The 24,900-nt window shown below is 38.0% G+C and overlaps 1 protein-coding gene and 3 pseudogenes across 1 annotated transcript; all 4 read right to left on the reverse strand.

Moving 5' to 3' along the window:
- Positions 1–10,323: 10,323 nt before the first annotated feature.
- On the reverse strand, positions 10,324–11,128 carry LOC109129491 (agamous-like MADS-box protein AGL29). Its single transcript, XM_087490055.1, has one exon. The coding sequence runs from the start codon at positions 11,071–11,073 to the stop codon at positions 10,528–10,530; it is 546 nt and encodes a 181-aa protein (XP_087346181.1). The 5' UTR covers positions 11,074–11,128; the 3' UTR covers positions 10,324–10,527.
- A 3,675-nt stretch (positions 11,129–14,803) lies between these two features.
- On the reverse strand, positions 14,804–20,594 carry LOC109129492 (uncharacterized; annotated as a pseudogene).
- Position 20,595: 1 nt separating this feature from the next.
- LOC147925524 (protein VACUOLELESS GAMETOPHYTES-like) lies at positions 20,596–21,126 on the reverse strand (annotated as a pseudogene).
- A 1,597-nt stretch (positions 21,127–22,723) lies between these two features.
- LOC109129493 (uncharacterized) lies at positions 22,724–24,628 on the reverse strand (annotated as a pseudogene).
- Between the last annotated feature and the right edge of the window lie 272 nt (positions 24,629–24,900).

The following is a 24,900-nucleotide window of genomic DNA, read 5'->3' on the forward strand; positions in this document are numbered from 1 at the left end:
GATCGAGAAGGGCCGTGAGGCTTATTTGGTTATTATATCTATGCCAGAGTTAGTGGGAAAATCTACGGTTAGCAGTATTCAGGTTGTAGAGGAGTTTGAGGTCGTGTTCCAGTCATTGCAGGGATTACCACCTTCTCGATTTTATCCTTTTACGATTGAAGTGGAACCAGGGACGACATCGTTATCCAAGGCTCCTTAAAGGATGGCTCCAGCATAGATGGCAGAGCTGAAAAAGCAGCTAAAGGATATGTTTAGCAAGGGATTCATCCGTCCTAGTGTATCACCGTGGGGAGTGCCGGTGTTATTCGTTAAGAAGAAGGATGGGAGTTTCCGCTTGTGTATTGATTACAGGGGTTTGAACCGGGTCATTGTGAAGAACAAGTGCCCTCTTCCGAGGATCGATGAGTTGTTGGATCAGTTGAGAGGTGTTACTTGGTTCTCTAAGATAGATCTGGCGTCGGATTATCATCAGATCCCTATAGATGAGGCAGATGTGAGGAAGACCGCTTTCAGGACGAGGTATGGGCATTATGAGTTTGTAGTGATGTCGTTTGGGTTGACTAACGCACCAGCTGCGTTTATGAGGTTGATGAACAGCGTGTTTCAGGAGTTTTTGGACGTGTCTGTCATCATTTTCATCGACGACATCCTGGTTTATTCTAAGAGTCTTGAAGAGCATGTAGTGCATTTGAGGGCAGTTCTGGAGAAGCTGCGGGAGCAGAAGTTGTTTGCTAAGCTTAGCAAGTGTAGTTTTTGGCAGCGTGAGATGAGCTTTCTAGGTCATATTGTGTCTGCAGATGGGGTTTCTGTAGATCCGGAGAAGATTCAGGCTATCAGGGATTGGCCTAGACCGCAAAATGCCATGGAGATCAGTAGTTTTCTCGGGTTGGCGGGGTTACAGGAGATTTGTGGAGGGGTTTGCGAGCAGAGCACGTCCTATGACTAAGTTGACGGGGAAGGATGTTCCTTTTGTCTGGTCACAGGAGTGTGAGGAGGGCTTTGCAAGCCTGAAGGAGATGTTGACTACTGCTCTGGTGTTGGCTTTGCCTGAAGAGTGAGAACCCTATGTGGTTTATACAGATGCATCTAGAGTGGGTTTGAGATGTGTGTTGATGCAGCATGGGAAGGTGATTGCCTATGCTTCGCGGCAGTTGCGGAAGCATGAGGACAACTATCCTACTCATGACCTGGAGATGGGTGCTGTAGTTTTTGCCCTGAAGATTTGGAGATCTTATCTTTATGGTGCAAAAGTACAGGTGTTTACAGATCATAAGAGCCTGAAGTATATATTCACTCAGCCCGAGCTGAACTTGAGGCAGAGGCGGTGGATGGAGCTGGTGGCAGATTATGATCTGGAGATAGCCTATCATCCTGGTAAGGCTAACTTGGTTGCAAATGCTTTGAGTCGGTGGATGGAGCTGGTGGCAGAGTTCTTGGTGTTCTTGGTGATTTCTTGGAGTTGGAAGCTGTTTCTGTAGAGATCTGTAGCAGGGATCGTTGTAGGAGCTGGGATCGTTGTAGGAGCTTCCTAGGAACGTTTTTTTCCTGTGTTTGGGTCGGATTTCTTCGGTGGCAAAGGTAAGCTGGAGAAATCTCTGATTTGCGTGTTTTGTGTTGTTAGGCTTGTTAGAATGGTATTTGGGACTATTGGAAGCTTTCTTGTGGCTTGGGATTGTGTTTTGTGGTTACAGGAACAAAATCCGGCAAGAAACTTCGGGGGAAAAACAATGCTCGACATTGCATCGGTCGATGCAGATGCGAGGACGGCGCGTAAAATCTAGGGTTTTTGTGCTATGTCAAGCATGCGTCGGTCCGATGTGCCACATTCACACTTTGTGCTATGTCAAGCATGCGTCGAGCCGGGGGTGCTGGGAACCCAAGTGTGGGGTTGCAGCAGGTGGAGCCCAGGGTCGAGATGATCGCTTGGTGGTTCTGTTGGCGTTCTGTGGGTGCGGTTAACGAAAAGGGTATTAGTGCATGCTCTAGTTGTACCGCATGTGGCGGGGTGCAGCCGAGGGCTGCAGATGTTGAGGACTATCCATCTTTTGTTAGGAGGATGGAGCAGTTAAAGATGACCGGTACAAGATTCTTCTTGAGAGGTATCGAGCCTAGAGGGGCAGTTAGGTGGTCATATGCAGTTGGATAAGATACTTCTCCGTTTGGTGGGTAATCAAGGTTGATATGGGAAGTTGAGTGGGAAGATGTAACATTGCAATGTTATACTCGAACCACAGGAGGTACTTTTGGTTAGAGATGTTTATAGTCATTAAGGATTGTTGCTCCTGACGGTATGGTGATTCTCCTGAAAACCGATAGCTCGAGGGGCTGGGGGTTCCGAGTATGGCAGAGGGGATGATGTTCTCCTGAGGGGATGAGTAGTTCCCCTGATACCGAGATCTTGAGGATTGTAGTCCAAGAGTGAGACGGTATAACTCGAAGACGCTAGTCTAAGAGTGAGTTTGGTATGGCTCGAAGGTTGCGACCTAAGGGTGGTAGAGTTGGGAGCAAGCAATTCCTTGGAAGTGAGTATAAACATAACGATTGAATGTAGACCTTGAGAGATTGACGGTGGTTTAATCTTGGGTGTTGGATATGTTTACCAATGGGCCAGGATTTTTGACCAGAGCGGTTATGAAGGTGTGGCGGTTGCGCCAAGATTGTGAGCCCGGTGGTGCTGGAGTCTCGGGAAGGGGAGTTGCAGCAGGTTTGAGCCGGGAAAGGGATGTTTACCAGATAAATAAGTTCACGCGAAGCCTTCATGGCAGGATAATCTAATCGTTGCGACGATGTTGGATTACATTCATTGGAGATGGACAGGGTTGCTAGATTCAACGTTTTGGTAAGCTTGCTGAGGGAAACAAGGCAAGTGGTTTGAGTTGGCGGCTTGCAAATCATTTGATGCGGTGAATCAGAATGTGCGGACGTATGGTACCATTTTGTTTTATTACGCTCGTATTGATGATTTGCTGTGGAGAATTGCTAAGCGAAAAGCTAACTTTGTAATACGCTATCTTGTGGAAGTTTTCCTAAGAGACAAGTTACTAGAGATTCTTGGATGGACAAGAGGTGTTGATATCCGGGTGGTGGTGAATTGATGTCAGCATACTTGATTATTAGTCTAGTAGAGCTAAGGAAGAAAATAGGGGATTCTTACGTCTTATCACTTTACCATGGGGAGCGGCAGTGTTGTTTGTCAAGTAGAAGGATGAGATATGAGTTTATGAGTTCGTGGCGATGTCGTTTGGGTTAACAAATGCGCCAGCAACGTTTATGTGGTTGATGAAGAGCGTGTTACAAGAGTTTCTGGACGTGTCTCTCATCATCTTCATCGACGAAGCTGATTTGAGAGCAGTTCTGGAGAAGCTGCGTGAGCAGAAGATGTTTGTTAAGCTGAGCAAGTGTAGTTTCTGGCAGCGTGAATTGGGTTTTCAGGGTCATATTGTGTCTGCAGATGAGGTTTCTACAGATCTGGAGAAGATTCAGGCTATTAGAGATTGACCTAGAGTGCAGAATGCCACAGAGATCAGGAGGTTTGTGCAGGGCTTTGCAAGCATAGCACGTCCTATGACTAAGTTGACAGGGAAGAATGTTCCTTTTGTGTGGTCACAGGGTGCGAGGAGGTCTTTGCAAGCCTGAAGGAGATGTTAACTACTACTCAAGTATTGACTTTGCCTTAGCAGGGAGGACCCTATGTGGTCTATACAGATGCATCCAGAGTTTGTTTGGGGTGTGTGTTGATGCAGCATAGGAAAGTGATTGCCTATGCTTCGCGGCAGTTGCGGAAGCATGAGGACAACTATCCTACTCATTATTTGGAAATGGGTGTTGTAATTTTTGCCCTGAAGATTTGAAGATCTTATCGTTATGGTGCAAAGGTATAGGTGTTTACAGATCATAAGATCCTCAAGTATATTTTCACTCAGCCCGAGCTGAATTTGAGGCAGAGGCGGTGGATGGAGCTGGTAGCGGATTATGATTTGGAGATAGTCTATCACCCTGGTAAGGCTAACTTGGCTGCTGATGCTTTGAGTCGGAAGCGGGCAGCTTCAGCTCAGGAGCATGATATGGAGTCTCTGGTAGCTTGTGTGCGGTTGCAGCTGATAGAGCAGATCTGTTGAGTAGAGTGCGGTGGCTCAGGAGAAGGATTTGGGGCTGGTGAATGCTTCAAAGGATGTAGATTCAGAGTATCAGGTTTCGGCTAATGGTACTATTTTTGTGTATAGGCGGATTTGTGTGCCTAAGGATGAGGAGTTGAGGCAGGAGACCCTGAGAGAGGCTCATGCGAGCATGTTCTCTATTCATCCAGGAGCGACTAAGATGTACCGTGATCTCAAGAGGTACTATCACTGGGTCGGGATGAAGAAGGACGTGGCTAGTTGGGTTGCGAGGTGCGATGTGTGTCAGCTGGTGAAGGCTGAGCATCAGGTACCAGGTGGCTTGCTGAAGAGACTTCCCATTCCAGAGTGGAAGTGGGATATGATTACTATGGACTTCGTGGAAGGTTTGCCAGTGTCCAGGACGTTTGATGCTATTTGGGTCATTGTGGACCAGTTGACTAAGTCGGCACATTTTCTGGTCATTAAGAAGACTGATGGAGCAGTGGTCTTGGCTAGGAAGTCTGTGAAGGAGATAGTCAAATTGCATGGGGTGCCAGCAAGCATTGTGTCTGATAGGGATTCCAAGTTCATTTCGGTGTTCTGGAGGGCATTTCAGGCAGAGATGGGCACTAAGGTGCATATGAGTACATCGTATCACCCCTAGACAGATGGACAGTCAGAGAGGACGATCCAGACGTTGGAGGATTTGCTGAGGATGTGTGTGTTGGATTGGGGTTGCCATTGGGCAGATCATTTGAGCTTGGTAGAGTTTGCTTACAACAACAGTTACCAGGCGAGTATAGGGATGGCACCTTATGAGGCTTTGTATGGGAGGCCGTGTCGTACACCGTTATGCTGGACTCAAGTGGGGGAGAAGAGCATGTACGGGGCTGATTTTATTCAGGAAACCTCAGAGAAGATTCGGGTTCTCAAGCTGAACATGAAGGAAACTCAGGATCAGCAGAGGAGTTATGCTGATAGGAGGAGGAAATATCTTGAGTTTCAGGTTGGAGATAGAGTGTACCTCAAGATGGCCATGTTGCGGGGTCCGAACAGGTCATTGACTGAGACTAAGTTGAGTCTGAGGTATATGTGTCCTTTCAGAGTGATTGAGCGAGTTGGACCGGTGGCATATAGACTGGAGTTACCTGAGGTTATGCGTGCATTCCATAAGGTTTTCCATGTGTCTATGTTGCGGAAGTGTCTTCGTGAGGACGATCAGTTGTTGGCTAAGATTCCTGAGGATCTTCAACCTAACATGACTTTGGAGGCGAGACCAGTGAGGGTTCCCGAGAGGAGGATCAAGGAACTTCGGAAGAAGAAGATTCCTTTGATGAGAGTCCTTTGGGACTGTGATGGTGTTGAGGAGCAGACTTGGAAGCCAGAGGCGAGGATGAAGGCAAGGTTCAAGAAGTGCTTCGAGAAGCAGGTCGCGACTTGAACTTTTCTAGCCTGGTCCTAGTTGTAGTCCGTGGCTGGAACGGGAATGGAGTATTCCAGCCCATCTCTCTTGTTTACTTGGTCGCTTGGGGTACGGAATTCCCGTGAGGCGGTGCTCGGAGTACGGAATTCCCGTGAGGCGGTGGTTTGAGGAAAGTTTCCTGAAATAGAAATTTCTACAAGTGGAAAGTTTCCAGAAGTGAAAGTCTAAAAATGGAAAGTTTTATGTGAGTTAGAATTTGTCCATTTTTAGTGGCGGGAAGCCTTTGTGGAAGGCTGTTTAGCCGTGTGTGGCCTTTGTGGCGGGCTGTTTAGCCATTGTGTGGCCTTTGTGGCGGGCTATTTAAGCCATTGTGTGGCCTTTGTGGCGGACTGTTTAGCCAATTGTGTGGCCTATGTGGCGGGCTATTTAGCCAGAGTGCCTGTTTAGGCGGTCCTTTGGGATAGATGGTCTTTGTGACGGTCCTTCAGGACAGATGGTCTTTGTGATGGTCCTTCAGGACGAGTAGCCTTGGTGGCGGTCCTGTTTAGGATATTTGTTTGGGCTTTGTGGCGGTCCTGTTTAGGACATTTGTTCGGCCTTTGTGGCGGCCCGTGGGGCAGTGAGATGATCCTTGTGTGGTCATGAGGTATTCCAGTGAGGGGATATGTGGTTGGTAGGACATTGTGTTGTCTTACGCGAGCCACGGGAAGGAAACATGGATAGGGATAGGACTTAGAATTGTTCAGAATTGTTTGCTCGCCAGAATTGTCTCTTAGTACCGTCATATTCTAAGACTTTGTGACTTGAGAGTATGATTGGTATATCGACTTTGGATGACGATCCGAGGGCGCGCTGTTGGGTGGCAACCCGAGAGACGAGTATTGGACTCCCTTATATATATATTAAGGCATGCGGGTTTAGGCCTGATAAGGAGCCAATATTATGGCATGCAGACTTTGGTCTGATGAGGAGCCAATACAAACTCAAGGTTTAGGCCTGTGAGTAAAAAGGAGAGTCCAAAAGTCGAGAGCAAATAATGCCTGAAGCGTGAGTCTATCGCCTAGAGGTGACCTTTCGTAGATCGGTCGGAGGAGTGCGGGCCGTGGAGACGGTTGCACGGGAGTCCTTGGCTGATGGGTGTTCGAGATTCGAGGACCAATCTATATTGGTGGGGGAGAATTGACACCATGGTGGTGTCGGTCGACACCATGGTGGTGTCGGTCGACACCACTTGATTTCCGGTTTGACCAGTTTGATTTAATTGTCGATATTGGTCGGTTTGGTTTAGAGAAAAGCATGTAACCGAGATATTTAAGTGAGAAAACGACCTAGGTCGTGTTTTATTTTTTCTTGGTCGTCGTTTAACACTTTTCAGAGAGAAAAGGAGATAAAACAGTTTTCTAAAGGTTCTTGTGAGAGTTTGTGAGATTTCAAAGTGTTTTTGGTGAGATCTTACTGTGGGAGTAAAGATCCAGGGCTATGTACGTGGTGGGAACGGTTTTTTGGTGGTAGCTTCGTCTTTTGGGCTTAGATCTCATTGTTTGGCTAAGGTGAGTGCATGACCATGGCTTATCTAAGCTAAGATCTTTGTTTCTGTGATATTGTGTATTGTTTGGTTGTTTGTTTTGGTTGTTTGTGGGTTTTTCATAGCTCCTGAGGCTTGGATTCGTTTCTGGGATAGTGTGGGACGAAAAGGAGAAGTTTGGAGGCGAGATTCGGAGGTTCTGTTCGAAGGAAATCACTGCTCGACAGTGGTGTCGGTCGACACCTAAGTGGTGGTGGTCGACACCAGATGTCCAGTGTCGGCCGACACCTTCGGGTATCGGTCGACACCCTTCTGATAGTAAGCGGATTGTGTCGGTCACTTGTGCATGTTCCTGGTTTGTTTTATTGTTGTTGTTTGTGGCATGAGAGATCTTATTGCTTGTGTGTATAGCCCAGTAGATGGGAGGATTGCCTCACTGAGTATTTATCAAATACTCATGCATCTCAATGTGTGTTTGTGGTGCAGGTAAAGGCAAAGTGTGATCGTGGAATCAAAACCATGAAGAGGAGGATGTTCTAGGGACTCGATTGGTTGTTGTCTGGCATTGTTAGGTTGCTAGAGTTGGGTCATTAGAAACATTGCAAGGTTGTTGGTTCTATGTTTCCTGTTGGTTGAATTATTGGATATTGTTTGTGTTATAATATTGGTTTATTATTGGATATTTATTGGATATTGGTATTGGTTATTTCCGTTGTTGGTTGTGATTGTGGTTAAGGCTAGTGGGTATTATTATTTCCATTAGTTTTGTTTATTTATTATTTATTATTATTATTTATTATTAAAAAAAAAACGGGTCGGTCGTTTCAAGTTTAAATATTTTTTTAGCGTTTTTATTCGGTTTGATGGTTTACGAGTTTAATAAAAATATAGGTTGATGGATCTTGGAAGGCTTCAGATACTCTTGTAGGTTTGGGCTGTGGTTTTTTAATAGTGAGGATTCCACGCTACTACTGGGAGCACATAGTCAACGTCGTAGTCCTTCCCCTCTACATTCAGAGTTTCAGGCTTTGATTTGGGCGATGGATTCCTTACTGACGGCGGGTGTTGACTGTCAGAATTTTGAGACGGATTGCGTAGAGTTAGTGGCGATTGTGCAGTCTCCTGATGAATGACCCGCTTTCTCCAACCTTTTGGACGAATTCAACTTACTCTGACCATCCTTCCCATCCTTCCAGCTGTCGAGGATTCCACGGACGTCAGATGTACGGGTAGATTGTCTGGCTCGTTCTTCGAGAACCTTATCTTCTGAGACTTCTTTTATAATTTCTTATCCTCCAGTTTAGACAAACAATTTTGGATCTTGGAGTTATTTTCTAGATTAATGTTTGGCTGAAAAAAAATTTAATCATAATTCTTATTTGTCAACCTAAACTGTTAGGTATAATCTATCTTAATAGTAAAATCACACTTGATCCGGGTCCGTTATCGTGTCGATCCAATAGTTATGGTGAAACGATTATCATTTTAAATATTAACAAACTTGATGACAACAAACCAATAAAAGATTATGTTATAAATGCAATACCAAATAAATATTTCTATAATTTAAATCGTATTTTTTACATATATCTTTATTTGTTGGACTGAAATATACAATCTTAAATGGAAAAATCTATACTAGTATTTTTTGCAGCAATTTTTTCTCAAAAATCAATTTTGGAAAGTTTTTACATTTAATGCATTGACTTTAATATTAGTTACCAAAATTTTCAAATTAACTATAGATAAGATTTAAAAAAATAAGGAAATCTTTCTACCTCATTAACATATAAATATATAATTCCTTTTCATTTTTATTTGAATTTCTATTTAAATTATCTTGAATTATTCTATAATACATTTAGTTAAAAAAATTTTGATTTTTCCTGTATATGATGTAATACAAATTTTTAAAAACAGACATATATTACTCAATTTACGGGTACAATATCTCACATCAGAGTCATAGTATAAAAAAAACCAAAATGATTCATAATACAAAAGCTTGATTTATCAGGCATTCAAACTTAAAAAAAATTATTTGGTTTATTCCGGTTCTTTACTTTAAAGATTTTTAAAAAGTTAAATATTATAAATATTTATATTTTATAAAAAGTATAAATATTATAAATATTTATATTTTTTAGAAAGTTAAACTTTATAAAATGTTAAAAATATTAATAATATTTAAACATTTATGAAGTTTCAAATTGAGAAAGTTTAAAAATTATAAATATTTCATCTTTTAAAAAAGTTAGAAGACCTTTAAAATATTAATAATATATTTAAACTTTTACGAAACTTCAAATATGAGAAATACTCAACCTTTTTATGAATTCTAAATATTATAAAAATTTAAACTTTATAAGAAGCGCCAATCTTATAAACTGTAAATGGTTACAATCTTAATAAATAACATATCTACTGAATCTAATATTTATAATTTAAAACAATAAATATTAAAAATTAAAATGATATAGTGCGAATTAAAATATCTCGTGACAAAGTTATATAGGAGGAAGGGTTTTTCCATATTTATATAAATTTAAAATATCATTAATTTGGTATTACACGGATAAAAACATCATTTCATTATTTTGTTAACACTATCAGTATCATATAATAGACATATCTAATTAAATTGATTAAATAAATATTATGTAAAAAATAAATTATATTGCGGTATTATATGGTTTAAACTTTAAACCATAAAATTAAAAATTATTATATATAATTATAACATATTTAACCAACAAATACAATTTATAATTTAAATGTTTTAGTTATAAATAATTTATCATGCGGTTTACCGCGGGTCCTAATCTAGTTATTATTAAAACAATAGTTATGAGATGGAAAACATGACATATACGAGACATGATGGATTTTCTGTCGTAAATTAGACATATCATCGTTTGTTTACAATTTTTAATATAATTTACTTTATTGATAACAAAAAAAATTTTGATTTTTTTTTTTTCTAAACCGAATTAAAAACAAATCAAATATTAAATTGGTGGTACTAAATTGGTACGAGTTTGGATTATGAATGTTAATAACATTCCTAAAAAATATGTTTACAAGCATAACCTGCATGTACGTAATAAAATATAAATGTGTTAGTAAACTTAGTTTTTAAAATCAATCATGCACGTACGTGCGAGTCCGAATCTAGTAAAGTATTAAGATAACTTCAAATTAGTTATCATTTTAGATTATTTCCCAAAAGTTTAAAAAAATGGATAAATGTTATGTTTTATCTTATTTGAATATTAAAATTTCAAACTATTTAATATTTTATTCATTTAACAAAGGGCAGATTAAAAAATTCTTGATTAAAAATGACAATATTAAATTGAAAACGAAAACGACAACTAAGTTGGGAAAAAAGACTAAGCGTAGAATGACAACAATTTTGAAGTGGAAAGAATAACATTTAGGGTCGGGATCTTTAGTGAAAGAGATGATCCACTAAATAAAACCTATGGTGCATTTTCTATTTGGTGCCTTACAACAACCTCATCACATAGTTTCTCATAGAGATCTTTATACTTCTCGAGCAATTGCTTTAGGACTTCCTTATCCTTAACGGTTGTTGGATTGACTCTCCACCACACGTCCTTCTCCACTGGCAGTGCCTCCGCCTCAGCCTTTGCCATGGCCATCCCTTTCTGTTTCTCCGCATCAACCTTCTCTATAAGATAGTTGTAGACTTTGCAGAGTTCTTCCATCTTCTCTTGATGCTGAACATCTATGTTCGATTGTTGTGGCAGTGAGGTTGACGAAGAGCCCTCACCGTTGAGAAACCGCTTTGCAACGACTTCAAATGATGGGCTGCCGAATGTGTACGGGATTCCACTTTTGGAGTACACAAGAAACCCAACATCAGCACCACATAGAAGGGACAGCTCACTAAGCTTATTGTAGATCTTTTGTTTGCGTTTGTAGAATGTAACCGTGCGGTCTGCACAATTTTCTATCTTTTTCATGTTAATTTTTTGGCTTTCTTTGGTTTTTCTCAAACTCATGTTGGATACAAGAAAAAAAATGTTTTAACTAAAAGATGACGGACTGTAAACTTAATTTTTTTTTTTTTCTTTTTGTTAGTCAAGGAATATGTTTTTTTCTGAGTGCTAGACTGACATTATATAAATAAAAGATGATAGTAAATATTAAATGCATAAAAATTGGTCAAAACTTTATCAAATTAATATTTGGAAATTCGACCATTATTGTAAACTGATTTAGAGTTTATGTCATATTTGACTGAGAATTTATGTCATAATTGAAAAATATTTAATTACAAGAACTTAGTCAAATATGTAATCCACTATTTTCTTGACTACATATTATCCTATTTTGGAAATAAATTCTCTGAGTCAAAGTTCTATCATAATTATCAATATTTGAAATTATTAGTTTAAAAAAATATAATATCAATAGAAATGCTATAGACCATTTATATTATATATATATTTTGTACAAAAGAATAAATATTTAGATATATATATATATATATATATATATATGTAAAAATAATTTATCTATAATTGATGATAAAATATTGACTCATATAGTTTATTTCCAAAAGAAGAATTAGTCAAAAAGTTGTAGTTAATTAAGTTAATTACATAGTTGAATAATTTATTGTAATGAAATATTTGTCAGTTATGGCATAAAAACCTCAGTCATATGTGACATAAACTCTAAGCCACTTTCTAACAATTGTCAAATTTCCAAACATTAATTTAAAAAGTACTGAAAATTTTTCATTTATTTTAAAAATTACTGCCATTTTCATTTACATAATTCCTATATCTCACCAAAAAAAAACTTAAGATTAAGACTATTCATTTTTTAAAATCAGTAATATTTTTACCTCCTAGATTAGCTTTACAAAAAGAAAGAAGTAAAATAAAATTAACATTAAAAAGGTTAAAAAATACTCACTATAACATTGTATATACCATTTTATATATATATATATATATTCCATTATTGAAATATTGAAATGGGAGAGCTTGCCAAGGTTAGTGTATATATCATTTCAACACTAATGTGACCATTCTGTCTTTGTATTTCTCAAATTAATTAATTTTCATTTTTGTTTTTCTCCAACTCATCTTGGAGCTAAAAATACAATTTTGACTTATAATTTAACTTAAGTCTGAATGTGACAGTATAGATGTATTTTGATTCCATAATCCTAGAATATATACATCAACAAAAGATAATTTCTATATAATTTAGGACAATAAAACTTGAATCTCAACCGTATAAAAGTATCATTTGTTTAAATATGCAATACATATATAAATATCACTAATATATATGATCTATCTTGTTTTTTATAGGCTGATTTGAAATACAAGACATACACTATTATAGATATAGATAATAATAAATATAACTATAGAGAATTAAACAAAAATCATGAAAATTAGAGAGTAAATGTAATATTTGTAAAATACTCCATCACCTTTAAATCCTAAATAGTATTTGCTATAAGCTATGTAGGATAAGTATCAAACTGTAACTTCACTAATTTGAAAAACTCATAAACTTGAAGGAAAAAGTAAGGAAAAAATATATATATTTCAAAGCTATACATGCTATAGTGAGCATTCAAATCCACACAGAATCCGAAAAACCCACGATAGTTTATGATGAACTACATTGACATTGTGCTTGATCTTAAAGTCATCTTTCAAATGGAAAATCATAGTATCGATATTCTCATAAATATCATTGTGTGTTTTTTAAATATTTTATGTATGTTATACATTCATACATTGTTATTATATTTGAAAAAATATATTTAATAAACTATAATTGAGAAAGGCAAACACAATTGAATTTTTAATTACATAAAAATATTATAATGTAAACAAGAATGCAACTGCAAAAGCATCAAAACAATTAAAACCTATACCTAATAATAGAATAATTTGGATGAATTACCTGTAGCTCATTGATAGAAAAAGATTCATAGGCATGCGTCATGTGGACGTGAAACATGGATCCTTCGGTCAGCTGATGATGACTCGTTTCTTACAACAGAAACTCACATAATTTATAGTATAGAGCTAAATCTAAAATGTAAAGTAGTAGTAACATATCTAAAAATATATATTTTCTCTTTACTACAATGTGAATTTGAAAAAACATTTTAAAAAGTTTATATAAGATTTTGTAATTGTCATGTTATTGATATTTAATAAATTTGTTTCGATAAAAAGCGTATAGTACCGTTGAACATTGACTAGCAAATAGAATATTTTTTATTGTTTGACTAGCCATTACATGATACGAAGAATAACGACTTTTACATACTTTCTCCGTTTCAAAATAGTTGTCATTTTGTAGTTAATTTTTATTTATTTTAGTTGTCGTTTTCGTTTTTCCATTTTTTATTTATTTTAGTTCTCTTTTATTTATATTATGCAGAATAATATCCTTGGTTACTGGATTTAGTTTTGATAATTTTATATGTTATACCTTATAACAAGTTTTTGTTTTTTTGTGCACCCTGCTGTAACAAGTTCATAACATTGAATAATTAAGGGGAGTGTTTTAAAATATTAATAATACCTGAGTAATGATTATCCTTTATGTAAATACTTATGTTTTAAGTTAAATAGTGAACTTTTATTTACTAAGTTATCTTACATATATATTTTTGTATAGAAGTTTTCAACATGCCAGCCCATGCCATGTAGTTTGTTTGGATCAAACCCATAATTAAAAGCCAAAAATATTAAACACTAAAAACCCATTTTAGGAAACTAATACGAAACAGAAGATTGGCGAAGTAATGAAAGTAAACAATTTCACTGATGAATAGATGTTTGAAAGTAAAAAAGGTCTAGAAAAAAAATCAAATGGAGCAGTCGAAAGCCAAAACTAAAACATTTGAGAGGGAGAGTTGGAATTAATTACACTGAGACATGTTCAGACGTCTATGAAGAAATGAAGGAATATAACTTTATGCCTAAGGATGGAGGCTTGATTATCTTTACGCCTTATTTATTCAAAATATTCGCATTCCATGGTACGGAAAAATTCTGATCCTATAGTTTCTTGTAACCAACGCTCATCGAGTATTTAGAGTAGAATAAACAATGTTACGCTAGGTCTCTGAAGGTGAACGTAAGTACGTAACACTTGTGTTTCCATTTTCCAACTTTGTTTACGTTCCAAGTCTGGTTCCGGTTCTAGAATAAGATAAAGAGAGGATACATACACACACACACACAAAATAAAGAGTGAGACTCGTAAGCTTTTTTTTGGTCTTTCAGTGTTACTCTTTTGATCCAATATTTTAACTGTGCACTTCTACTTATATAAGATATTTCAAGAATTACATATATAGGGTCAAAGCAGTTTGATGATTCATTCTAGTTTAGGGTGTAGAATCAAAAATCTCAAAATTGAGATTCTTCCATTCACATCTAAATTTCAACAATCACAGAACCAGTTTGATGATTCTTTCTATTTAGGTTTAGTATCATCAAAAGTTATAATAGTGTTCTAAAAATTACACTAAAACCCCAAATATAATCTATAATCATAATAGTGTTGTAAAGAAATCAAATTCCATTAGAATTGACAGGAATATATATTTGTCAAAAATAATAAAATGTGTTTTGGATATAATCTCTTTTTTTTCTTTTTTCTTTTTTTTTGTCAAAAGAAGAAATCTCTAAAACAGGTTTGTTTGGTGCAAAACAGACGCTTGCATCGAGAATGACACTGGCTTCATATTGGTCGAGAGTTGTGATTGGTAAGAACCACCTCAAGTTTGTTTATGTTTCCTGTCACGATACTTGAGGAATCTCCTCCTATTACACACCGTGTATGCAAGGTGACTCCACAATCAGAGCATGTATAAAACCATTTATTTGTATATAACTCTTCCTCACAAATGTCACACCAATATTTGTTGTTGTTGCTCGCCTTTTCCCCAAAACATAAAGTTAGAGGGTGTGCGTCGTTCTTATGCCGTGTCTTTTCTGGCAAATTAGCACAATACAAACACAAACGAAAGTCACAATTATCACAACACAATGTATAACCATCTACCTTGTTATTGCATCCTCCACAAATGCCCACAGTTATTTTTAAATATAGGGGATGTATATGGCCATTGTGGACGAACGGCTCAGATAGAGAGCCACAACGTGCATCTATACTTGATAAATAAAGAAGAGATCAAAGACTGAATTTTCTGTGTATTGCTTTGGACCTAAAGGTCGAGTATATATACAATTTTACAAAACTTGGAGATCAAGGTAAGAGAATATACGATAAGTACAAACTAAATATACGCATATCTAAAATATGTAAACATTCTATTCTCTATTCTCCATTACCCCCCCCCGCCCCCCCCCCCCCCCCTCAAGCTGGAGCATGAAGATCCAAAATGTCCAGCTTGTCTCGAAACTCATCGAACTCCCGTTGTCCCAATGCTTTAGTGAAAATGTCCGCAAGTTGCATTGTCGTATGAACATAAGCTGCAACAATACGTCCTGCCTTGATTTCATCGCGGATAAAATGACAGTCCTTTTCGATATGTTTTGTTCTCTCATGAAACACCGGATTCGCACTAATGTGTAGAGCAGCCTTATTGTCACAGTAAAGACGCATCGGTTGCGTCAACACCACACCTAAATCGAGAAGAAGATTTTTCACCCATTTCAACTCCTTTGTTGTCATAGCCATTGCTCTATACTCGGCTTCGGCCGACGATTGACTGACCACATCTTGCTTCTTCGTTTTCCAAGAAATTGGTGACTGTCCAAGTTGAATAAACCAGCCCGTACAAGAACGTCGTGTTAGTTTGCAGCCGGCATAGTCGGAATCACACCACCCGGTGATTTGAAGATCACAGTCCGCTCGAAGCAATATACCTTGCCCCGGACTACTTTTCAAATATCGAAGAACCCGAACAGCAGCATCCCAATGTTCCTCTCGCGGAGCACTCATGAACTAAGACAGAATATGAACAGAGTATGCGAGGTCGGGTCTAGTAACACCAAGATAAATCAATTTACCAACTAGTCGTCTATACGATTTTGGGTTTGTAAGAAATGGACCAACTGCCAAACCAAGTCGATGATGTTGCTCAAGAGGAAAAAATATCGGTTTCGAATCTAACAGCCCAGTCTCCGCTAGAAGATCAAGCACATACTTCCTTTGACTCAAATAAATCCCCTTTGGACTTCTCGAGACTTCGATGCCTAAAAAATATTTTAACACACCCAAATCCTTCATGTAAAAACATGTGCTAAGATATTTTTTAAACTCTTCGATCGCGCGTACAGTGTTTCCCGTGATGACCAAGTCATCCACATAAACCAGTACTCTAATTTCGACTCCATTTTTCTTGTAAACAAACAGAGAATAATCCGCAAAGGACTGATCAAAACCATACTTTTCAAGTGAAGAGGCAAGCTTAGCAAACCAACAACGTGGAGCCTGCTTCAAACCGTATAGCGACTTCCGCAGTCTACATACTTTACCATCGTGTCAGGAAGGAAATCCAGGTGGTAACGTCATATATACTTCCTCTTCAAGATCGCCGTGAAGAAAAGCGTTATGTACGTCCATCTGATGTACCTCACAGTTACGAGCTGCAACCACAGATAGAAAGGCTCTCACCGTAGTCATCTTAACAACTGGAGCAAATGTTTCACCGTAATCTACTCCAGCAACCTGTCGATTTCCTCAGACAACTAGTCTCGCTTTATACCTCTCAACTGTTCCATCCGAACGATGCTTAACTCTAAACACCCATTGACAGCCAATTGCCTTTTTATTCTTTGGTAAATCCTCAAGTGTCCATGTCTTATTCAGCTCAAGTGACCCTATTTCACTACCCACTGCATTTCTCCATCGATCATCTTTCATTGCTTCTGCAAAGCTCCGCGGTTCATGTGCACTAGTAATTGCAGCTAAGAACACTTTATGACTTTCAGAAAACCTACTACATGAAACCACATCAGCAATAGGGTAAGGCTTGTCCGAGTCAACACATACAAAACTTGTGTCATAATCTTTGAGATATCCAGGTTGTTTACGTTCTCTGCTCCCAGCACGCGGAGGTGCCGTACTTTGTTCTGGTTCGTGTGTATCATCTGCGTTCTGCTCAACGACATCATCTCCTTCAACGTCACCGTCAGAGATATCATTACTATCACTGTCGCTCGATGATAGAGATACGTCAACTCTATCTTGAGTTGAACTTGTCACAACTACCTTATCAGCTTCTACAAAGTCTCTTTGATCATCGTTAGTCGTAGAACCCACTTGTGCTTTGTCCACAAATGGATCTTCAGTTTCACTTCTCTGCGAAGACAAGAAGTGAAGTGTGTCCTCATGAAACACCACATCTCGTGAAACAACAAACACTTCTTTTTCTATGTCATACACACGCCATCCTTTCTTTCCATGAGGATACCCAACAAAAACACACTTTCTGCTGCGACTCACAAACTTGTCTCCTTTATGATCTTGGTTATGAATGTAACAAACACATCCTATCACACAAAGATGATCATACAAAGGCTGTTTTCCATACAACACTTCATAGGGTGTCTTCCCTTGTAATACTAGAGATGGTGTTCGATTAATCAGATAAGCAGCCGCAAGTGCACATTCTCCCCAAAATTCAACCGGTAAGTGTCCCTCAAACATGACCGCTCTAGCCACGTTAAGCAAATGACGATGTTTTCGCTCCACACATCCGTTCTGTTGCGGTGTTCCAACACAAGACGTCTCATGTTGTATCCCTTGTTCTAAGAAATATGTCGTTAGTGACATGAATTCGCTTCCATTATCACTACGTATTGTTCGAACTTGCTTCCCAAACTGTCGTTTAACCAAAGCAAGAAAATATCTCAACTTTGTTGGAGTTTCACTTTTTGCATTCATGAGATAGATCCAAGTACCACGAGAGTAATCATCAACTATGGTAAGGAAGTATCTTGCTCCTGAGAACGATGGAGTTCTATACAGACCCCAAACATCGCAATGAATCATTTCAAAAATCTCTGAAGTCTTATTATTGCTTAAAGGAAAAGAACGACGAGTTTGTTTTGCGCGGACACAAATTTCACACGCTTTATTCGATAAATCACTACTATCACTACTAAAACCAAAACCAGACAACTTTTGCACTACTTTCAAAGATGGATGTCCCAGACGTCTATGCCACAACTCCACAGACTGACTTGTGTGACCCTTTGCCGCTGCAACTATCTCCATATTCTGAAAGTACATCAACCCTCCAAGAGGTCTACCTATCCCAATCAGCATCCTCGTAGTGTGGTCCTGAACAACACAAAACGGAACAGACATTTGAATAACACAGTTATTTTCTTCCATCAACTGTGAAACCGATATCAAATCAAACCCTAAGTTCTCTATGTAGAACACTTCAATCAAACTTAGATGAGAGTTCAACACAACTGTTCCGACTGTATTTCCTACTACTATCCGACCATCAGCCAAAATTATCTGCGTTGGTGTCGATGTTCTCAGGTTTGTAAGAATCTCTTTCTTACATGTCAAGTGATGTGTCGCTCCGCTATCAATTATCCAAGAGGGAGAAATCAACTTACCCGAGGATTGTTCATCTGCTCTGATGGCTGCAGCGTTCATCACACGCTTGACGCTGAGCCAATGTTCATCTGTAAGACCGCACACCGCTGTTCTATCCGCATACGTGACGGCTACGTTCGCAACACCAACTGTTGGTTGACCAACTACTCTTGCCACGTTTGCACGGGCAACTCCACCTCTTCCTCGTGAGAGTCCGGCTGGTGGTGCAACTCCTCTTCCACGACCCACACGATTTCGTGGTCTGTCACCCCACCACTCTGGAAATCCTAAGATTTGAAAGCACGTTTCAGATCGGTGTCCTGTTCGTCCACAATTTGAACAAACAACTCCAACGTCTCTGTCATCTCCTCGATACTTTGGCTTTTGAATTTGCGCTACAAACGCCATGTTCTCCTGTTTCTCTTCAGGATTCTTTTTCTTCAGTCGAGCATCCTCATCTTGAGTCACCTTCAAGTAAACATACTCGAGAGTAGGCAACGGTTCTTGAGAAAGCAAGTTTGACTTCACCATTCCGTAAACTTCTTCGTCGAGTCCCATCACAAAGTCATGAACCTTATCTTCCTCTCTTCTCTTCTCATCTTCAGCACTGAAGTTACATGTGCAAAGACCACATGTACAGCTCAGCGGAGGTCGATAACATCCAAGACAATCCCAAATCTTCGTAAGCTTTCCGTAGTATGCTTCAATACTCATCCCAGCTTGTTGACAATTTGCAAGTTCTTTTCGCAACTGTTGAACACGAGGTCCGTTGGTAACACGAAATCTCTTTCTTATGTGTTCCCACAAATCTCGTGCCAGCGGTTTATGCGAGATATTAGACAGCAGCTTAGGTTCGATTGTCATTTTAATCCAAGAGACAATTAGTGCATTGATTGGCTTCCAATCATCAAAGTCCGGTGATCCTTCGGTCGGAGCTTTGATGGATCCATCGAGAAATCCAAACTTCTTTCGTGAGTAAAGAGCGGTCTCCAAGTTGATAGCCCACTCTTCATAATTATCTCCTCTCAAGAGAGGACGCGATATGATGCTTCCGGAATTGTCGTTCGAGGTCAAGTCATATGGAGAAATCGTTCGTCGTAGATTTTCCATCGTCTTCGGTTTCGATTCGATGTTCTTCACGTCTTCGGTCATTGTCACAGAAAAATCAAGATAGGTTCAACAAAGAGATCGAATATCAGGATCAAATCAGAAAATATTTTATGTCCGCTCTGATACCATGATAAATAAAGAAGAGATCAAAGACTGAATTTTCTGTGTATTGCTTTGGACCTAAAGGTCGAGTATATATACAATTTTACAAAACTTGGAGATCAAGCTAAGAGAATATACGATAAGTACAAACTAAATATACGCATATCTAAAATATGTAAACATTCTATTCTCTATTCTCCATTAATACTCATCCTTCCTTGCGCTCTATACTCATCCTTCCTTGCGCTCTGTACTTGAACCCATCACAGAATAAGCCACAAATATTGCAGTAATCAATTTGGCGAAGCTTTTAACGTGTATGGTATGACATCAAAGAACATTTTTTTCTTCATAGGAAGATTAGCACATTTTTCATGTAGAAGAATAAGCATTCCTGACAAATGTAGTTTGCTCCAAATCTAATTGGATGGATACATGCTTCACATCGTAAGTCCTGATCTTCATGAATGATTTCTCCTGTGTGGAGCTTTAAAAGATGTTTTTTCATGACTAAAATGACATATCAAGTTATCACCTACCACCTTGTATGGTGCAATATCTTCAGTGACCTCAGCTGTCCCTTCATAGTCCTTACCATCCCATCCTGTAAACGCACACATAGAATGAACTGCATAGTTAAGGAAAATAGAGCAAGAATAAGCTCCCTTATATCGACTTATATATATTGGCGGCAAACTCCACATTTTGAATAACCTGTGCCACGATGATGAGTGACAAGGATGGTTCACCTCTTTCGTGAGATGGACACAATCCACGTGAAAGTACATATAGCATCCAAGACAAGCATACGAAGGTCCACAAATAGTTTCCTTGCAAAATTGACAAGGGACTTTTTCTTGTCGTATCTTCAAGATGACAAGTGGATGTTCATGACATGTTGGATGATCAATAGTAGGTGGTGATGGTTTCATCCCACAACTCAAATCCACCTTGAATTCACATGTGGGAAAACTATAATAGGGAGGCAATAGCCTTTGTCCACACAAATTACATGTATTCTCTACCCAGTCGTTGAACATATTCTAGAGCCTAAATATAAGAGGATGCTGGAGGTGGAAACGATGGTTGATCTCCAATGGGGCCTCGCCACACTCCTTATGGAACCGAGCAAAACATTCAGGTTCATTGCAATAGTAGTTGTCGTATATATAGTTATGTACATGGCAGCCGTTACAACCAGCCCCATATCGGGACGAAAGAAAGACAGAATGGTTGTGAATGGGTAGCTTCAATGGTGTTAGATCCATGTAAGTGTAAATAAATTAAATCGGTGTAATTTGTTTGATGAGATATAAAAGTGGAACCCGAGAACATCTTTATATAAGCCTTTTGTAAACCAATAATAATTGTTAAGATTCATTTGCAAAGTGGTCCATCACCTATATCAATTAATATTCCTATTAATTAATCCAACGAGAATAACAAACAAATCAATCCCTTAATTATTTCTCAATAGAAACAAAGAATCAAGTTATTCTAAAAGGGGTAATGGCGCGTGCCACCTTTGTTGTTTTAAAGTCAATACTTATTATTGGTGTTTGTAGATTCTAGGTATAATTAACTGCTCTAAATTATTTGATTAGATATGATGATATTCCTTTCACTTAGGTGATAATTACCTCTCCTATAAAACATAATAAAACTGAAGTAAATAATAAAATTGAGAAAAATAATAGTGACAAAGGTTACCAGTGTTCAAATTTTTAGGAATTTTTAGGAATTTTTAGGTTTTATAAAAACAAAAATTTGTCTTTTTATCAAATATCATATTTTTTTTTTCAACCAAACATTCATAAATTAAAAGAGAACTCCTAGGTTGGTTGCCCAAACTGGAAGGAAAGAGTTTACAAAAGAAATTTCAGAAACTAAAGTTCTTGAAAAACGGGCTAAACAATCTGCCCTTACGTTAGACTCACGAGGGATCCTGCTCAAAGAGAAGGATGAGTTGATTGAAGAAAAGTCCTCCAGTATGTTTGAGAAAGAGGGCCAATCATCGGGCTTCTGCACCATCGCGAGTAACTCTGCACAATCCGTCTCAAAAGCTTGACAATCCACGCCTGCCGAGTGCCGCCAATATAGACTCCATAGCCTAGATTAGGGCTTAAAGCTCCGCATGTAAGGGAGTAAGGCCGCGTCGCTGACTCCAAGCTCCTAGGAGAAGCGTCAAATCATCACTACTGCAAAACCACCACCCCAAACCCTAGAGAGCATCCGAACTTTTCCAAGATCCATCAATCTAACAACGGGGAGAAAATGCCCTATCATCCAAAAAATCCGGAGAATTTGAATAATTTTATATTGATAATTTGTCAAATGTCGTGTTATGTTACCAACTAATTCTGAAATGTGTTAGTATCTCTAATCGATAACTTGACATTTGTCGCTATCACGTTTAGACTAATCTTTTTTTTATTTATTTTCCTTTTTGCTTAAAAAAAAAAGAAAGATAAAAATATACATACAGACATGTGTCAACATTTCCAATCGATAATTTGATTGTGTTATGATAATGACTAACTTTTAAAAACAAATAGGATTCAAAAATAAAAATAAAAACTAACTAAATAAGGCAAAGATATTCACAAATTTTTATGTTTTTTGTTAGTTTATCTTTTTGATGAAAAATAATAATTAAAATATAAATATATCATGTAGATTAATAATCTGTAAATATATTTCTACTTAATTAGTTTCCCAATTTCATTTTTTAAAAGCAGTTCAAATTTTATTGTGAAAGACATGACACATATCACAATCATAAAATTTTGAAATCAAACTTTATATAATAACATTACATTACATTCTTGGAAATAAGATAGAAACATTCATCATCACTTAAATATTTCAAACTTTTACACGCAAAAGGCTCCATAAACACGAACCGGAACAAATATATTCGTTGTATTCGTTATTCTTTTAGAATAACGGAGGCCTTGCATCTAGAGTGACACTGCCTGCATAATAGTCGAGTGTTGTGACTATTTAGAACCACCTCAAGTATAATTCCCATAAAGTAGATTATGTGTCCTAGCATGAGTCGTGAGAAATATCCTCTTATACAATTAGCATGTATGGTCACTCCACAATCGAAGCATGTATAAAACCATACATTTGGATCTAATTCTCCCTCACAAACATCACACCAATATTTGCTGCTTTCCTTTACGCCAGAACATAAAGTGAGCGGGTGTTCATCATTATTTTGCCATATCATTTCTGGCAAACTAGCACAATACAAGCAAAAACAAAAGTCATAATTATAACAACACATCGCATAACCTTCTACTTTGATATTGCAACCTCCGCAAAAGCCTTCAACTAGCTTTAAATACAAGGGATGTATATGGCTCAGATAAGGAACCACAATGTACATCTATATCCACCCTTCCTTGCGCTGTGTACTTGAAACCACCAGATAATGTTTTACAAAAGTTGCAGTAACTAACTCCTCGAACAGCTTTTAACGTGTATTTTAAGAAGTCAAATACAAATTTTTTCTTCATAGGGAGATTAGCACACTTTACATGGAGAAAGACACAGCATTCCTCACAAACATAGATGGAGCCAAATCCAAGTGGATTGATACATGCTGCACATCGTTTGTGCTCATCATGAATAATATCTCCCGTGTGAAGCTTTAAAGGATGTTTGTCATGACTGAAATGACATATCAAGTTATCACCCACCACCTTGTATGGTGCAATGTCTTCTATGATCTCAGGTTTCCCTTCATATTTTATACCATCACAACCGCTAATGCACATGAAAAATGAACTGCATAGTTAGGGCAAACAGAACAAGAATAAGCTCTCTTATACTGACTTATATATTGGTGGCAGACACCGCAATTTGAATAACTAGCGCCACTATGATGAGTAAATGATAGGCGATGATCATGATGATTGATGTTGATGACGTGAGGAAAGCGGATACATTCTGCGTGGATAAAAAAATTACATTGAACACAAATATAAAGCCTTGTCCAGCCTTTTCCCCCCCATACGTCACAAGTATATGAGAATCTCTTAGAAAGCGAGTAAGCGGATGCTCGTGGGTCTTGGTATGTTCAATAACAAGGGGAGGTGGATTTTTGGTACAGCTAACGCATGTAGTAAAATTACAAGTAGAACAATGATAAACCACTCCTTTTGGTTGTTCACATATTAGACAAGACTTCTCGGCATCATCCGTAAGTGTGTAAGATGCGATGAGTTTGAGAGGGTGACTAGAGTGACAAGGATGATGTACCTCTTTCGAGAGATGGACACAGTTTACGTGGAAGTACTCATAGCATCCAAGACAAGCATACGAAGGGATTCCTTGCATAATTCACATGAAACTTTTGTCTCATCCTCTCGTATCTTTAAGAAGACAAGTGGATGTTCATGACACATTGGATTCTCGATAGTAGGCGGTGATGGTTTCATCCCACAAGTCAAATCCACCTTAAATTTACATGTGGGGCAACTATAGAAGGGAGCACTTAGCTTGTGTCCACACAAATTACATGGACTATCTATCATGTCGTTGGTGAGCAAGAGAGGATGTTGGGGGTGGGAACAATGGTTGATCTCCAATGGGGCCTCGGCGCCATACGTGTAACCATATACACATAAGCTCATTACAAAAGTAGTCGCCATACGTGTAACCCTATACATGGCAGCCTTTACATCGACCTCTACCAAGAAAACGAACCATCAGAATAAGAGGATGGTCGTGAATGGGTAGCTTTAATGGTGTTGGATCCATGTAGAAAGTGATTAAATTATCAAAGAGGTATGTTTGATTGAGATATAAAAGTGGAACCTGAAAAACATCTTTATATAAGTCATTTATGAACCAATTATAATACTAGCTAGTATTTGTTAAGATTTATTTGCACAAGGGACCATCACCTATATCAATTAAATATTAATAAATCATAAAAGAATAACAGACAGTTTAAATCCTAATCATTCAAAACAAACAAAGAATAATGCTCTTCTAATATAGCACGACAATAGGCAATGGCGTGTCATAAT

The sequence above is a fragment of the Camelina sativa genome, chromosome 16 (genome assembly GCF_030686135.1).
Source record: "Camelina sativa cultivar CO46 ecotype springtype chromosome 16, ASM3068613v1".
NCBI lineage: Eukaryota > Viridiplantae > Streptophyta > Magnoliopsida > Brassicales > Brassicaceae > Camelina > Camelina sativa.

Excerpts from the sequence above, each read along its gene's own strand:
- LOC109129491 (XM_087490055.1), bottom strand. The coding sequence starts at position 11,073 with ATGAGTTTGAGAAAAACCAAAGAAAGCCAAAAAATTAACATGAAAAAG.